This window comes from Crocuta crocuta, unplaced genomic scaffold, assembly GCF_008692635.1.
Source record: "Crocuta crocuta isolate KB4526 unplaced genomic scaffold, BGI_CrCroc_1.0 scaffold687, whole genome shotgun sequence".
Classification (NCBI taxonomy): Eukaryota; Metazoa; Chordata; class Mammalia; order Carnivora; family Hyaenidae; genus Crocuta; species Crocuta crocuta.
Genome location: NW_027530182.1, coordinates 2,786,231 through 2,805,492, shown reverse-complemented (window position 1 = coordinate 2,805,492; position 19,262 = coordinate 2,786,231). Strand labels below are relative to the sequence as shown.

At 32.4% G+C, this 19,262-nt stretch overlaps 1 protein-coding gene across 2 annotated transcripts in view; it reads right to left on the bottom strand.

The window, feature by feature from the left end:
• Positions 1–19,262, bottom strand: part of CNTLN (centlein) — a 283,942-nt gene that overhangs the window by 185,118 nt on the left and 79,562 nt on the right. For both annotated transcript variants that reach the window (XM_077765063.1, XM_077765065.1), the window contains exons 4-6: positions 15,721–15,855; positions 14,939–15,118; positions 3,996–4,133 (exon numbers count right to left, since the gene is read on the bottom strand). In XM_077765063.1, the coding sequence (XP_077621189.1) occupies positions 3,996–4,133; positions 14,939–15,118; positions 15,721–15,855 (453 nt within the window). The remainder of the gene's footprint in view (positions 1–3,995; positions 4,134–14,938; positions 15,119–15,720; positions 15,856–19,262) is intronic.

Genomic DNA, 19,262 nt, shown 5'->3' with positions numbered 1-19,262 from the left:
TAAATGTCCAGGAAAGCTCTGGAAAAGACCAGTAATAGGAGAATGTACCATATATTCTCCGATGTTCACCATGTCTCCCTACTCTCCAATACTCTAGCGTAAAAGGCCAGCCTCTATATTGGCTCCTTGTCCTCTGCTTCTGACTAAATTTGATCAGTTAGAAGTGCTGGTTGGTGATTAGAGAGAGTAAAGGAGAGAGTAGTCAAGGTATTTCTTTCCCTGGCTCCATCTCTGCTGAACCACAGTTGGCAGTGCCTCTGTTCCCCTGTCTAAAGACACTCCTGTTAGGCAGCCTCTCTCCCAGGAAAGCTTTCTCACAGAGACCTGGTTAGAGCCTCTCTCCTTGCTCCTTCTGGTCTGGGGGTAGTAATGGCTTCCTGTTGTTGATAATCTGTATTACTCTAACTCTCAGTATCTATTTGGAGAGAATTGACATCTTTATTATATTAAGCTTTCTAAACGATGAACTTTGTATATCCCTACAATATTAGACCTTTATTTCTGTCAGTAACGTTTTTCCACTTTTCAGCATAGAGGGAACACACAGCTTTCATGACACATACTCTTCACATATTTAGTCATATTATAAATGATATTATTTCCATATAGTATGTCTATTTCCTACATTTTTGCTGGCAAAAAAGTACAATTGAATCTTATTCACTAACACTACTTCTACCAAGTGTACTAAATAAACCCACTTATTAATTTGAACAATGTTTCTTTAGGTTAATGAAATTAACTTATATTAATTGTTAATTAAATTAATATTAAAAATTAACAATGTTTCTGAATTAATCACATGGGCAAATAACTGGGTTTTTTCCTTTCAATTTTAGTTCTCAGGTCTTTAATTTTTATTCTTGCCTTATTCCATACTTAATATTTCTGACTATATGCCTGACCATATGCCTGACACTATTAGTTTGCAAAACTGTGGACATAATTTGAGGACAGAATTGTTGTACCATCTTGCAGAGATAATTTATAGTTGCTTATGCTAAGGGTCTGGTAACACTAGCAATCCAAGTATATTAATCAATCCAATTTCAGGATTCTGCCTTTGACATTTCTTTTTGTTTTTTTAATATTTATTTTTGAGAGAGAGAGAGAGAGAGAAAGAGTGAGAGCAGGGGAGGACAGAGAATGAGCAGGGGAGGGGCAGAGACAGAGGGAGACCCAGAATCTGAAGCAGGCTCCAGGCTCTGAGCTGTCAGCATAAAGCCCAATGGGGGGCCCAAAACCACAAACCATGAAATCATGACCTGAGCCAAAGTTGGATGCTTAACCGACTGAGCTACCCAGGTGCCCCTGACTTTGACATTTCTAACCCAAATTATAACTGCACTGTCTTGACTTTTATTTTTTGTATTTTTGTAGGAGATTCACAAGTAATTTCTAGGAAAATTTCCTAAATCATTTAACAATAGCCTGTATCCACACAATTTAACCGACTCTCCTTGTAGCCATTTAGCACACCCTCCATGTAATTATAGAATCATTACCTATTCAGACAAAAATTTTAGTTAGAAAACTTAATTGGCTAGCACTTTTATGCAAGCTCTAGTTATAAAGTCAGATGCTCTGTATTACAGACATGTACCTTATTATATAAGAAGTATTTATTAAGTATTAAGTATTATATAATAAGTATTTATACTCAAATTCAAGGTAAAAGTCACTGGAGGTTGAGTTCACAACAATGTTTCATATCATAGTGAGTGATATGTATAGTCAATAAATATACAAATGATTACGAATTCCAAAGACATAAACCCGTAAAGAAATAAAGCTAGGTAAACTCTGCCATATATCAATAAAGAAAAGTGTATCCAAATAAGAAAGTGCCTAGAACATTTTTCCCACAATTATGGCTTTCTGCATCTTTTGTGCAATATACAGATTCAGTAAAGTGACACTGGTATATCATAATCACCACTATCCCACTCCAAGAAACAAAAATGATGAAGGAAAGGAGACATATAATACACCCAACTGGTAACCCTTACACAGACAACTCAGGAAAAATAATGCAGACATCTCAACTACAACCCTATAATGAGGTTTGAGTCATGGTCCTCTGCTCCAAACTGCCAGCTCCTCCTCTATGAGCCCTCACAATCAAGCTCTTAAAATTATACAACGTCTGTTCTTTTATCATTGCGTAATAAAATGTCCATCTGTGGATATTACTGCCTTATTTACTGTAGCTAATAGCTCCTTCAATACACTACATTTAAGTATACAAAGGGGCAAAAATTAGTAGAATATGTAATTATTACAATGCCATGCACTTAAAACTACATTGCATCCTAGAACATGTCCTATGTTTCATCCAAATCATACTCTAAAAGGGAAAGGTCATCATTAGAATATTTTTTGCAGTTATCAGTGCTACATTTTAAGGAAAATATGGATGACATAGATACTGACGATATGGAATGCATTCAGAAATGCAACCCAAAGAGTATAACATCTACAAAGTATGTAACATGAAAAATTATGAGAAATAATAGTTAAACAATGAAAAGATAAAGTTATTGATAAAGATTTCTTCTATTATTTCAATATTTATGCTACAGAATAGAGATTAGGTTACGTCTGAGATTCTCTAAATAAGGATTCAAGATAAATGGGTGGATATTGTAAACAAATCAAACAATTCAATATATGAAACAATGTTCAAATTTAAACAATATAAAATGAAAAGAACAGTCTTGAAAGGTAATGAGAAACTTATCAACTAAAAGTATCAAGCAAAGACCAAAAGGTATACTATCTTATTGAGAAGAAGATAAGAATAAATGACAATTTTAAGATTTCTTATAAACCTAAGATTCTATAACTATGTGAAAACACTTTTCTGACTTCATCAAATTACAGCCTTCAAAAATAATTATACCATGAATAGACAAGCCAACCAGTCTATCATGTATAAATTTTATACTTTTCCTCAACCCTATTGATAAGAAGATTTTTAAATTGTAACACAATGAATTTTTGCTTAGGTAATAAATTAATATATATACATTAACTGCTACCTAACAAAAAATCCTGCCCTGATAAATATAGAGATAGAGATAGATATCTTGTAATGCACAAAATATATGTAAATATAAATATGTATTGAATATAGACATTTAATATATAAATATTTACATACCAAGTTTTCAGCGCACATTAATATTATTATACATAATATATACATAGTATTTATATATAATATTACATATGTAAATAGTTTACACGTATGTATATATAATGTGCACACACATATATACATTTACATATACATATGGTAGTACTGCGAGAGGATGAAATTGTGTTATAGAGGTATATGATAAACTTTGTATGATCATTTTAATTAGTTTAAGTAAAAATGCACATACATAAACACATGTATGGAATGTAGGTGTGTGTATATAGGTAACATATATATGTATATATGCATGCATATCCACTCATATACTTATGACGTATTCTAACATCATTTTCTGTTAAAGGTAAGTGAAATAAATTAATAGATACTTTAAAATCCTTCAAAAACACTTACTTTTCAAGTAATCCTACTTATGAATAATAGTACAAAATTATTTTGGTATAGAAAGAATATTTCATAAACTAAAACTACTTAGAAAATAATAAAATAAAAAGTCAAAAATCAAAAAGTTCTCATGTATTGCCTATCATAACAATAATGAATATCATATAATACCCAGCTGGAATTTTAGATGGAAATGATGAATGAATGCATTCTTTTTAAAAATAGAAACAAGACCACTCTTTTAAGAATGGTGTTCCCAATCCTGTGAAGCCCCTGATTCTCTCTATTCCCAGTTTGGTATATAAACTCCAGATACATTTCAATACCACAAACATATGTCTTCATAGAAGACCTATTGTTGTCATTTTAGACTGTTAATAATAAACATACATGTTGCCATTCTGAATAACTAATGATATTGCTATAATATTAAACTTGTAATTGAATATACTTGCCTGACAAGGGTAATATCCATATCCTTCTGGATAAGTTCAGTCTGTTTATTATTCAACTGTAATGACAGAGCATTATATTTACTCTGTGATACTTCAATTTCTTTCCTTGCTTCAATTAAATCATCTTCAAAGGCCTAAAATCAGAGTACTTATATCATAATCAAATATAATAAGTATCAAGCAAATGAAATATATTTAACTAATCTAGAAAATGACAGTAAAAAATTGCTAATGTTTTCAATTTTTTTGTTTTCACTCAACTAAAAATATTTTAGTATGAAAAATAACTTTATTACCAGTCACAATTTACTTTTTTAAGAAAATAAAAAAGTATCATAGTGTCTTGGTATAAAAACTAAGAATGTGAAGCAATTAAATTTGAAAATCAAAGTAGAAATGTACTTATTGAAATTACAATAAAGAAATTATTACACAGTGAAAAAGCTATTAATTACATGAATAAAAAATGAGTTCATTTACTTAAATAGTAGCCAGGACAAGTGGCAGATATTTCATTATTTCCTCATTTTAAATATACACAGATAGGGAAAAAAAAGGACAGAATTGTAAAAACTGGCAACATAACTGTATAATATTTGAGATTCATCATTCTCAGTTCTCCTGAGTTTTACAAAGTTGGCCTTTTCCTCCAAATAATTCTCTACTTTTTTTCATTCTGAAACATTTCAAAATTGATGTTATTTTTAACTACATTTTCCAAAATGTATTACAAAACTAATTTTGGTTATTTTCATAAAGTAGTAAACAAACATATCTAAACATAAAGTATGCCCACATAAACACTATTCATTGATTATGTGCAGAAGTGAGCACCAGGCTTTAGGTACTGCACTCTACTCTACCCTGCACTACTTTATTCTACTCATGCTCTCACACTTCATATATTACCCCATTGTAGCTAGAGTAATCGTTTAACGTTAAAAAATTGACTTTCAGCCAAGAAAGCACTCTGAATACTTAAATTTCCATTTTTTACAAAAAAAGAGCAATGAGAGAGAGAAGAAAAAAGAAATATTATTGGCATGGATACAAGAAAGCAGAAATCTCCGTGCATGATTGGTAGGACTATAAATGATGTAACCTGTATGGTGGGGGGAGGGGCAGGTAATGGCTCAAAACATTAAAAATGTAACTAGTATATAATTCAGCAATCTTACTTCTTGGTATATATATTCAAATACTAGAAAGCAGGGTCTTGAAGAAGCACTGGCAAACCCATGTTCATAGCAGCACTGTTCACAATAACCAAGAGTTAGGACCACCCATATGCCAGGTAAATAAATTTAAAATTAGATTTAAAAATTTAAGAAATGAAATGATTTTAAAAATCAAAAATTGATACTAAAAACATTTTCCATTTTACAATGAGGATGGGGTAGTGAGGAATCTGTATCTAAAATTGCTATAATATATAATTTTAAATATCCATTTTCCAACAAAAATTACAACATGCAAAAAAAGGAAACTGTCATCCAAACATAGAGGAGAGGAAGCAGTCAATAAAAAATAACTAAAGAAAACCATGCTTTGAAAAGTGCCCTATCTTTTATATATATATAAAATAAAATGACAAGGTCTCACCCAATAAAAAGTGCCATACAGTGATATAGATTATTTTTAAACATTCAAGTGGAAATTCTGATGCTGAAAAGCATAACCAAAATGAAGAGTACAAAGTGTTCACTAGAGGAGCTGAATATTTAATATGAGATGACAAAAGCAAGAAAAATCTTGAAGACAATCAAGAAAAAAGAATAACAAAATAATTAGTGGCCCCAGGAAAATGTGGATCATCACTACCACTAAATGCACCAACATAAGCATAATGAAACTACCAGAAAGAGAGGTAAAAGAAAAAAGAAACAGAAAAAATATTCAAAGAAATAATGACTGAAAACTACCAAACAATGAAAAAATTACTGTAACATCCAAGAAGCACAAAACCTCCATTTACTTACTGTACATGCAGAAATCCACAGACATCATAGTATAAAAACACTGAGCACCAAAAACAAGAAGAAATCTTAGAAACTATAAGAGAAAAACCACTCCTCATTTTTTTTTTTTTATGTTTTATTTATTTCTGAAGGAGAGAGAGAGAGAGAGACAGTGTGAGCAGGAGAGGGTCAGAAAGAGAGGGAGACACAGAATCTGAAGCAGGCTCCAGGCTCTGAGCTAGCTGTCAGCACAGAGCCCAACACGGGGCTCAAACCCACGAACTGTGAGATCATGACCTGAGCTGAAGTCTGACACTTAACCGACTGAGCCACTCAGGCACCCCACCACTCCTCATTTTGAAGAGACCTCAGTAAGATGAGCAACTGACTCTTCTTCAGAAATAATGGATGCCAGAGACAGTAAGACAACATATTCAAAGTGCTCAAAGGGGAAAAAAAAAACTGCCAACACAGAATTGTATATATATATATAAAGTTATCATTTAAAAATGAAGGTGATAACAGGCACCTGGGTGGCTCTGACTTCAGCTCAGGTAATGATCTCACAGTTCATGGACTTGAGCCCCATGGATCTGTGTTGACAGCTCAGAGCCTGAAGTCTCCTTTGATTCTGTGTCTCCCTGCTCAGTCAGTTAAGTGTCCGACTTCAGCTCAGGTTATGATTTGATGGTTTACAAGTTCAAACTCCAGTTCAGACTCTGCTGACAGTTCAGAACCTAGAGCCTGCTTTGAATTTTGTGTCTCCCTCTCTCTGCCCCTCCCCCACTCATGCTCTGTCTCTCTCTTTCACAAATAAATAAACATTAAAAAATCGTTTTTAATTTAAAAAAAATGAAGGTGATGAGTGACATCATGAAAATGGCAGAGTAGGCAGCTCCAAGCATTCTTGCCCTGGCAGAAATAAGAAAAAAAATAAGCAGAAACTCTAAGAACTAGTGTTAGAAAAACTATGGAATGCATTCAAATATTTACAGCAACCATACAAATGCTGAGACAACAGTAAAAGCAACTTAAAAATAGGACAAAAGATTTATGGAGTTTTCTTTTGCCCTTCTCCACACTGTCTCAACAAGCTGACCATTTTAAAGCCTGGGAATCTTAAAACAGTGATATTCTTAGAATGGCAGTAGGAGATATTGGTCCTTGGTTCAGGAACAAGCAGAACAGACTTCACTAGCAAATTACTATGTGTGTCTAAATTATCTGCAGGCTACCTGAAAGAATGATGCAAAGTGATTATGTCTTGTTTGACCTAACTGGTAACACAGACTGAAATATAAGATATGGCTCAAATATATCACAAGATAAACTAACAAAACACAGATGTGCATGGTCAAATATTATTGGTTCAGACATGCAACCGAATGCCTAAGGCATGGGAGCAAAAGCTGTGGGAGATTCTTTGAGACATTAAAACATTCAAAAGTACCCATTCTTCTGGGAAAGTTCAGAAAGCCATACATAGGCTCAGAGAAAGATGCATGCTCAGAAAAGACAAGAAAAGACTCAAAGTTTCACCCTGGGATGACCTCTGAGCTCAGTACAAGTGTGGATAAGTACTGAAAGATTTTCTCAGCAAAGAGTCAATACAAAACTGCGGGAGGGATTGTTTTGTGTCTCTGGATGGGTATATTTATTGTGTGTGTCTGGGTTTTTTCCACTTCCTTGTGTTTTGTTTTGGCTCCTGGCATTCAAAGAGACCTGTGACACAACATGAGGTAAACAAAAGCTTAAGGATAGAAACCTCAGTGATCTAAGACAACAAGGAACAGATTCTTACAAATACAGATTGAAGGATTATCTAAACAGACTTCAACAGTTAAAAAAGTAGAAACACTTCAATAAAGGGTAGAATCTGACTTCCAGAGTTATTACATTATAATATTTAAATGCCTCACTTTCAACAACAAAACATCACAAGGGATATAAAAAAACAAAACAAAAACAAAACAAAACAAAAAAACAACCCAGGTAAGTATGGCCTAAACAAAGGAACATATAAATTAACAGAAACCATTCCTGTGGAACCCCAAATATCAGATTTACAAGGCAAAAACTTTCAAATGTCTTAATACTCAAAGGTGTTGAAGAAAAAACATGAAAAAAATCTACAGGAAACCAGGAAAAAATGTAGAAGTCAAAAGAATACCAATAAAGAGAAAAATTATTAAAAGGAAATAAACAGAAATGCTGGAGCTAAAAATAATAATGAATAACAAAAATAAATCAATCTCCAAAGTGTCCAACAACAGATACAGAGCAGGTTGAAGAATCAGCAAAGGAGATGATGAAACAAGTGAAGTTATTTAATCTGAGAAGCAGAAAGAACATGAAGAACAGTCAACAGAATCCATGAAAACTGTGGACACCATTAACAAGAAAAACACACACTTTATGGGAGTCTCAGAAAGACAGAGGAAGCAGAAATAACATGGGAAGAAAAAATGACACAAACTTCTCAATTTTGATGAAAGACATGTACCTACAAATTCAAAAGCCAGCCACAACAAACTCCATTCAAGAATTATCAACAGAGGGGCACCTGGGTGGCTCAGTGGTTAAGAGCCCGACTTTGGCTCAGGTCATGATCTCACGGTTCGTGGGTTTGAGCCCTGCATAGGGCTCTGTGCTGACAGCTAGCTCAGAGCCTGGAGCCTGTTTCAGATTCTGTATCTCCCTCTCTCTCTGACCCTCCCCTGCTCATGCTGTCTCTCTCTCTCAGAAATAAATAAAACATTAAAAATTTTTTTAAATAAAAAATAAAAAAAAGAATGATTAACAGAAAGAGACCCACACTGAAAGTATGAAAATACTGAAGGTGTGAAAATACACATAAAGTGCTGAAAGTAATATCAGCATACCCATCAAAACTGTCCTTCAAAATTTATAGAGTAATTAAGATATTCATGGATACACAAAAGGAGCAGGTATGGAAATTTCATTAATATAGGAGGCTAAAGAGGTTCATTAATAGATTTGCCCTACCAGAAATGCTAAGGGGAGTCCTTCAGAATGAAAGAAAAGAAGTACAATTGTAACTCAAAGCCATATAAAGAAATAAAGAACTCAGTAAAGGTAAATCCATAAGCCAGTATTATTATGTAATATTTGGTTTGTAACTCCAGTTTTTATTTACTACATTTCAAAGGGAAACATATACAAAATTATAGATCTATGTTATCGAGCACATAATTTAGAACAATGTAACTTGTGCCAATAACTTAAAGTGAAGGAAAAGAGCACTATAGATGAGTTTTAGTATTGCTATTATATAAGTTGGTGTCAATTAAAATTATATAAATTCATGATGATAAAGGTAAGCCCCATGGTAAACACAAAGAAAATATCTATAGAACATACACAAAAAAACAAGAAAGGAATCAAAGTGTGCCTCTACAACCAATCAACTAAATACAAAGGAAGACAATAACTAAGGAAAATATGGGAGAAAAATACCTATCAGACATTATAGTGAATAAAATAATAAAATGTCAGAAGTTAGTCCTTCCTTATTAATAATTACTTTAAATATACATGGGTTAAACTTTCCAATCAAAAGGCAGAGAATGACAGATGGATAAATAAAACATTATACAATATGTTGATTAAAAGAGACTTACTTTAATTTTTTTAATGTTTATTCATTTTTTGAGAGAGAAAGACAGTGCATGAATGAGGGAGGGACAGAAAGAGAAGGAAACACAGAATCCGAAGTAGGCTCCAGGCTGACAGAGGTCTCAAACCCATGACCAGAGCTGAAGGTGGACACTTAACTGACTGAACTACGCAGATGCCCCCAAAAAGACTCACTTTAAATAATTCAGTCAGAGAAAGATAAATGTCATATAATTTCACTCATATGTGGAATTTAAGAGACAAAAAAAAAAAAAAATGAAAAAGACAAAAAAACCCAGACACTTTTAGAGAACAAACTGATGGTTACCAAAGGTGCAGATGGGTGAAATAGGTGAAGGGGATTAAGAGTATACTTATCATGATGAGCAGTGAGTAATGTACAGAATTACTGAATCACTATATTGTACATCTGAAACTAATATAATACTGTATGTTAATTATACTAGAATTAAAATTTAAAAAAGAGACACTCACTTTGGATACAAAGACACAAATAGACTGAAAATGAAAAGAATAGGAAAAGATATTCCATGAAAATAATAACCAAAAAGAGCTGGAATAGATAAAATAACATTGAACAAAATACATTTTATGTCAAAAATTGTTACAAAAGAAAAAAGAGAGCTTATATGTTGAGTCAATCCATCAAGCAGATATAACAGCTATAAATATACCTGTGCCAACCAACCATGCCTTTAAATATTTAAAGTAAACAATTGTAGAATTAAAGGGAGAAATAGACAGTTCTACAATAATAGCCAGATCAAGACAAAAATATCCCAGCAATGTTAAGTTGGTTTAACATCCAAAATTCAAGTAATATATCATACCAATAGAATAAATAACAAAAACCACATTATTATTTCAACAGATGCAGAAAAAGCATTTACCAGAATTCAACACCCCTTTATGATAAAAAACAAAAACAAAAACATTCAACAACTAGGAACAGAAAGAAACTTCCTCAATCCAAAAAAGTTCATCAAGAAAACCTCAGAGCAAACATCAAATATCATACTTTCCCAATGAGATCAGGGACAAGACATAGATGCCTACTTTTTTTTTTTCTATTCAACTTTATATGAGAGATTTTAGAAGCAATGGGCAATAAAATGAGATAAAAGGCATCCAGATTGGAAAAGAAGGAAAATTATCTCTGCTTATAAATGACATAATCTTCCATATTGTAAACCCCAAAGAATCAACCTTATTATTAAGCAGGGTGGCAGGATATAGGATCACTATATAAAATTTAATTATACATCTCTATAGTAGGAATAAACCACCCAAAAAGTAAATGAAAAAACATTTCCACTTAAAGTAGCATAAAAAATAATTAAATTTTTAGGAATATATGTACAGAAAGAAGTATAAAATTATACTCTGAAAACCACAAAACATTGTTGAAAGAAATTAAAGCATACTTAAAATAATGAAAACACCCCATGCTGATCAATTAGAAGATAAAATATTGCTAAGATAGTGCTATTTGCCAAACTGATCTTCAAATTCAATGCAATCTCTATCAAAATAAACCCAGCTTGCTTTTTTATGTAAGAAATGGAAAAGATGATTCTAAAACCCATATGGAAATGCAAGAGACCCAGAATAGCCAATATTGAAAAAAGAAGAAAAAATTTGGATGAGACACATATTCCAATTGCAAAATCTATTACAAATAAACAATCGTGTGGCATAGACATGAGGATAAATGTATAAATCAAAGGGACAGAATTGATGTCTAAGAATAAATCCTTCTATTTACAGCCCAACGATATTCAATAAAGATGCCCAAACAGCTGCAATGAGGGGAAGACTAGGTTTTTTTCAACAAATGGTATTGGGATAACTGAATGACACATGCAAAAGAATGAAGTTGGACTCCTATCAAACATCATATTAAAAAATGAACTCAAAATGGATCAAAGAACTAAATGCAAGATATGAAACTATAAAACTCTTATAAGAAAACATAGGTTTCTATCTTCTTGATTGTAGATTAGGCAATGATTTCTCAGATACGACACCAAAAGCATGGTCAACAAAAAAAATTGGATAAATAACATTAAAATGTAAAACATTTATGCTTTAAAAACATCATTAATAAAGTAAAAACAATACCAAGAATTGAATAAAATAGTTTCAAATTAGATAGCATCCACAAGTATATGCAAAAGAGACTTGAATATGTATGCATTTCTTCAAAAACAGACAAATAGCCAATACCACATGAAAAGATGCTCAACATCGTTAGCCATCAGGGAAACCCAAATGAAAACCACAACGAGGTATCACTTAACATCCACAGAAATGACTATAATCAAAAAGACAATAACAAGTACTGATGAGCACAAAAAGAAATCAGAACCATCATACATTGCTGTTTGCAATGTAAAGTGGTGCACTTGCTTTCAAAGACAGTCTGACAGTTACTCAAGAGCTTAAAAACAGTTATAACATGACCCAGTAATCTTACTCCTTGGTATGTGCCTAAGAGAAATAAAAATATATGTATGTAAACATTAAATCTTGTACACAAATGTCATAGCAGCATTATTCAGAACACGAATGTCCATCTACTAATGATAAAGAAATAAAACACAGGATATCTATGTAATGGAATATTATTTAACAAAGAAAGGAATATGGTACTGATACATGCTATAACATGGATAAACAGTGAAAACATTATATTTTAAGTAGAAGAAGTCAGTAACAAAAGACACTATGATTTCATTTATACGAGATTTTAGAACAGAAAATATATAGAGAAAGAAAGGTTACTGGTTATAAAAGGCTGCAGAGCAAAGGGGTAAATGCAAAGTAATTGCTAAAGGCTACAGGGCTCCTTTTTGAAATGATGAAAATGTTCTAAAAGTAGTTGTAGTAATAGTTACACAAATCTGCACAAACTAGAAACTAGCACTTGGGCTGTGAACTTTAAATGGATTAAAAGTGAATGATATGTCAATCAATATTTTAGAAAGGAAAGAAAGACACAAAGTATTCTTAATGTGCAATGTAATTATATAATTTTGAAAAGCCCAGAAAATGTACAGATTTTTAGAACTAATAACATAATTAAAAAAAAACCTGTTGAAGACAAGGTTAAGATAAAATAGATCAATAACAGTCCTGTCTTCCAGAAATAATCAATTAAAATATAATTTAAAACATTACTTACCCTTATACAATTTGATAGTATTAGTAGCTATGAATAAATCGAATAACAGTGGACAATGCCATTTTAAGAATGTTACATTTTTTTTAATTTTTTTATAGTTTATTTATTTTTGAGACAGAGAGAGACAGAGCATGAGCGGGGAAGGGGCAGAGAGAGAGGGAGACAGAATCTGAAGCAGGCTCCAGGCTCTGAGCTGTCAGCACAGAGCCTGATGCAGGGCTCGAACCCATGAACCATGAGATCTGACCTGAGCCGAAGTCGGACTCTTAACCAACTGAGCCACCCAGGCGCCCCAAGAATGTTACATCTTATCCCCACATACATGAACGGTAGGATCACAATTCTCCCAAGATTAATTCATAAACTAAGTGTGGTTCCAATCTACTTCCAACAGAATTTTTCAGTAAAACTAATAAAATGAATCTTAAATATTTTAAGATAGTGAAGAAGCACATACAGGGCTCGTGACTTACAAAAGTAAGAATAAAGCAGCAGACTTCTCTGACAAATAATGAGTCAAGTTACAAAACCACAATACCTAAAACCATGAGAATAATATTTCCAGAAACAAACCAATATACACATGGAAAGTTTGAGATATGAGAGAGCTTGAATCACAAATCACTGAACTATTAAATAAATGTTGTAAAACAACATACCCCAAAATAAATTCTAAGTCAATTACAGACTCTGGAGTAGAGGAAGCTTTAGCATATAAGATCCCAAATGCGAAAACATTAGAGAATATCAGAGAAGAAAATAATAAAATACTCTTTCAAAACTCACAAACTTTTCAAAGTCCAATTTACCTCATTTGAGAGTCATGGAACAGAAAGTATTTGTAATATATATATATATATCATATAATATACATATATACATATATAATATATAAATAACAAAGCATTACTATTCAGAATAAATTAAAAATATCTACAAGTTAAGACCAACCCCCAATTAAAAAAAAAAAAATAGGTCGTAGAACCACATAGAACCAAAACTCACAGCCAATCACTGAATGAACTACTTAAGTGGTAAACAGTCATCAATGATACAAAAAAATATCCTCAAATAATCATGTACCTGTGAATTAACACAAGGAAGCCACTTACCCTTATCACACTACCAGACTGCTTAAAGGTTGCAGGGAAGGAGAAACTGACATAAAAATTGAGAGAGAAATTGCACCTGAATTCAATTCTCTCAATGGCTCAGTCATTCCCTGATGGTGCACTAATAGATTTAATGCATTTTCTTAAATATGTGCAACAAACTGATTGACATAATCAGAAATACACATCTCTTCACCTCTAAAACATATCCATACTTAGTATGTTTTAATAGCCCTATATATGAATACATACACACATACATGTATATGTGGGGGGGTGTGTACTTATGTTACATATTCTTTTTATGTGTGCATACATAGAGGCACTATCATACTTACTAGCATGAAAATCTGTTTCTGGCCTGAAAGTGTATGGTAAAAGAGATAGCTAAAATTTGAGGGGAAAAAAATTAACAAAAACATTCTCAAAACAAAGAGAGAGCTATAAAAAACTATTATTTTGAAAAATACTGATGAAAAAAGATATCAGACTATTTTAAAGACTGATTGCACCTTTTATCTTCTATGAAAATAAAATTTTACTATGAATAAGGAGGCCCTCTTAAGCCAAAGGAAAACATCATCTTCAAAACATATATGAGTATTTTTCAACTGTTTTATGCTTTTTTTGCATTTTATTTTTTAAAAAACCTGGAAAATACATTCTTAAAATCCTATTGAAATGAATTCTAGCTAAATTTATAAATTTAAGCTCTAGCTGAAAAAAGTGAAACCTTGTGATTTTAAATATGTTTTTTCAAAACATGTTTTATTTCAAAATGCTATAGCCTTTATTTTTTAATGATTACATTTTAGATAACTATTTGAAGTCAGTTTCCTGCTTTGCAACATCAATTTTTAAAAAGCTGTGGGTCTTAAGTGAAGGAATATAAATTAATGCTGGTCCCCACTGGTGGATTTGAATATATAACTTGTTATTTAAAGAAAATCACATGTAATAAACTTCCTATAAGAAGTTAGATCCAAAATAACGGCATTATTCTTATTCTCTTCATTCTCATTGCCTACCTTTATTTTTGCATCGATGCTATATTTTTCTTTTCTCCAATGTGCTTCTTGCTTCCTCAGTTTCTCCAGGTCATTTAGCAGGTCAGCGCAGCGGGTACTTAATTTCTCATTTTCCTCCTCCAGAGTTTTTATAACCAGTCTGTTTTGCTCTTCCTTATTCTGTACACACTCCTTAGTGTCCTGAACAACAGTACCACAAGGGCCGATAAACAAAACAAAACAAAAAAAAAGGTGAGAACTAATCAGCAAATATAAACTATGCAGTTTTACCCTCACAGCAGCTTCTTCTATATTTGATGGCCAAGGTCACCTGTATACTTTTATTGGCCTCTTTTCATGCAGGTGGATGGGTCATATTTTTTCACTGGATGACAGCTTTGATGAGTACACATTTGCAAAGAGCCCATTAATTGATCAAGCTGCCTTTGATGCTGTCCCCAGCTATTTTTGAGACCCACACAGACATATCCTCCCAGACCTGGGTTTTATCAATTAATAATGCCAGTCCCATCAGAATCTAATTACAAGAAGCCACATATTCACACTCCTACTTTCTTAGCTCCATTTCCATCATTAACTATTTATCTGAAAGTTATAAAGCTTGGAGTCTTATCTTTAAAGCATCTTTCTCAGTTTTTGCATGTGAGAAAACTGTATGGTACAGCAGGGCCTAAGGCAATTTTTCCTCCAAGCTTGTCACTTTCTGTGCCACAAAGGCTGACAAAGCTTAAAGTCGGACTTCAAAGCAAGAGTACTGTAAAACTATGTACAAGCCAACACACCTTAGCTTCTTGACTTTTATCTTTAAATTTCTTCTGCAAGTCACTGAATTCTTTCCTTAAGAAAACATTTTCTTCATCAACTGCAATCATCCGTTTTACAAGGTCATTTATTTCTCTTTTTAGTCCTGTTTCTCTCTATGGAAAAAAAAAATCACAATTATTGGTGAGCTGGTACTTCTAAGAAAAAAATATTTTATTTACAAAGTTTTAGATTTTGACTGATAATATTAGAATTAACTAGCTTTCATAATAACTTCTACTTTCACAATTCTTATTTTGGTGACATGCCAATCGATATTCAAGTAAACAGTGCAAGTATGGTACCTGTTTATTAGTTTAAGATAAAGTACATACAAACTGGATACCAAATATTAAGCCTCATTCAGAAAGTAAGTTTTTGGGACTTAGATGCATAACAGAAGGAAAACGAAATTTTATAAAACATTCCAGTCAAAGAAAATATGTATAAGAATTGCCCTCTTATTTGAGAATGATTTCGAAGAAAACATTTTTAAAGAAACAATTACATATTTGTGAAGGCATAATTTTCAAAACTGAAAAATGGCAAGTGTGTTTTCATATTAAAGGCATATTGCTGTGTAAGAAAAATATTCAGAATATTAAAACTGCCATAATTTTTAACTGAATATTCTTTTTACCTGACATGAGATACCTAAACAATATGTAATCACAGGATGTGTCCATGACTCAATTCTTAATTTCCCTCTTATTTCTATAGTTTTCCTCTCAGAAAATTACCCCCCTATTGGCTTCTGGTCTCATCTCTGTCTGAGAGAATAACTAATCCACAATTCAGCCTGGACTCTCTCCCAATCACTAATGCCAGCCACATTTCCAACTTTCTATATAATCTCCATTTGTATTATCTGTTGGAAACTTAAACTAACATGCTAAAGCTGAAATCCATAATGTTATACTATCTCTTTCTATACTTCAACCTTTGTCAAGCCAACTTTTGTAATTTTTTTCAACTAATATTTATTAAGCACCCATTACATGCTTATACACTTCTTGAAAACCTCCAGGTCATTCTTAACAGCACCCTTTTCCCCAAAGCCCCATCTGCCTATCAACCAAGAAGACACATCAAGATACAACATGCTGTTCTGTTATTAACTGGTATGATCAATAGAAACCCCTGACCTACATTCCATCTCTTCTCTATCACTGATGATCACCTGATCCTTATATATCAATTTATTTTGTACTCCCATATTTGCTCCTTATTAAACATGCTCCAAATGACTTGAGGATGAACTAAAACTTAGGGTGAGGTTCAGGGATAGGATGAAAAATGGGGCGAGTCTTAGGAATAAAGTGAGGGTATCTACTATATTCCTATTTTTTAAGCTATAATGTTAACTGTTGGCTTTACTTTACTTCTAATTAAAAATATTTTAAATACTGAATACATACAAAAATAATCTGTGATAAATATATATAAAGGTATAAATAACAGAATAAAAAGAGCAGCCTTGTATCCACAACCACCCAATTAAGACACACAACTTTACCATTACCTTTGAAGTCCTCTGTAGGTCCCCTGATCCTCTGACATTTCTATAGCCTTCAGGGCAAAGCACTGTCTTACAATTTTGGTTTTTATCCTTGTCTGGCTTTTCTTTATAGTTTGAAGACATACATACCCCTATTTGATATATTATACAGTTTACCTTACTTTTGAACTATACATAAATTAAATTATACTACACATATTCTGTGGTTTGCTATTTTTTGCTCGACATATGCTCCCAAATTCATCCATAGTGATAGGTGTACCTGCAATTCAATTACCTTGGTGTATAATATTATTCTATTATATAAATATACTATAATATATTTATCTATCTCTTGTCAGTATATATTTCAGCTGCTTCCCATTTTGGGAAAAGGGGTATACAAACAATGCTGCTATAAACACTTTTAAACATGTCTCCTGATAGAGATGAGCAAGAATTTCTCCCAAGCAGTATTTTTCAAACTACAGACTGCAATTGAGTAATGGGTCATTAAATCAATTTAGTCATCACAATTAGCATTTTCTTTAAATTTTTAAATGTTTTTTATTTATTTCTGAAAGAGAGAGAGAGAGACAGCATGAGCAGGGGAGGGTCAGAAAGAGAGGGAGATACAGAATCTGAAACAGGCTCCAGGCTCTGAGCTAGCTGTCAGCACAGAGCCCAACATGGGCTCGAACCCACAAACTGTGTGATCATGACTTGAGCCGAAATCAGACGCATAACCAACTAAGCCACCCAGGTGCCCCACAATCAGCATTTTTAAAAACTGGAATGGAATACAATAGAAAATATCAAAACTGTAAGCATAAATTCTTAGCAAAAAAAAACTATGCCATATGAATAAAATTATGAAAGCAGACACGCTAGATTAAATCTCTCTTAAATTTTTAGTGTTTTTGATTTATTTTATTTAAATATTATGAAATTCATATTTGATACATATTATTTTATTATATTTTTACTTTTATTACATGATAAGTACTATTATTATATGATATTTTTATTTCTTGTGTGAGTGTACTGGGGTCATTAGGGAAAATGTGTTTTTTTCAGTATGGGGGTCATATTAATAAAAATTTGAAAAAACTGCTAAGTTATAGGCTACAAGCACTTCAGGTGTTCTCCCCATTCCACATCTACACCAACACTTGACTCTCAGGCATGGTATTTTTTACAAATCTAGCAGGTATAAATGGCTCCTCAACATAGTTTTAATTTTTATTTCCCATTTGAATGAACTGTTTGAGCATATCAAAATGTGCCTGACATCCATCAAACAGCTTAAAATTAGATGTATAACTATGGCCCATCCACAACTCATAGCCTGTTTTTCTACTCTCATCTAAATGCTACCTTCCTTCAGGATTCAATTTCTATCTCTCTCCATGAAACCTTCCCCAACTGTTACAATAATTTCTGTCTTTTGTAGATTTCTGTCTTGCCCATATTATTCATTTGACACATTATACACTACCTATGTACCCTATGTGTTTTCCAAAACAGATTAGTACATGTTTATGAGTGACACTGACGTAGAATGAAAAATTCAATCATGTGAACACTAAGACTGTATACAAACTGTCAACAGACCTGTCCTTTGTAAGGAAAACTGACAAAACTTGAGCATCTCCATCCATTCTGGAAATTATTTACACTCTAGGAAGGAAAGAACATTGAACCAAATGATTTAAGTTTTAGAAGGGTTTGTCCCTTCATGTGAGCTAACCTTAATGGGAACTAACAACTTACACACCACCAACAAGCCCTTTAATGACAATTATTTAATAATTTGAATTCTGGCATTTGAGTGAATTTACTAGTCAAAAAGGACAAATACAGACTTAATTTTTAAATAAAGAAGCATAATACAGTGGGAAATTAGTTAACCCAAACTATCAATATTCTTATAATTAGTTTGATAAATCTGATATTATGTTAAATAATAATTAAAGGAATAATTAAGACAAAGAGGCACTCCTTTTTTTTTTTTTTATGTTTTAT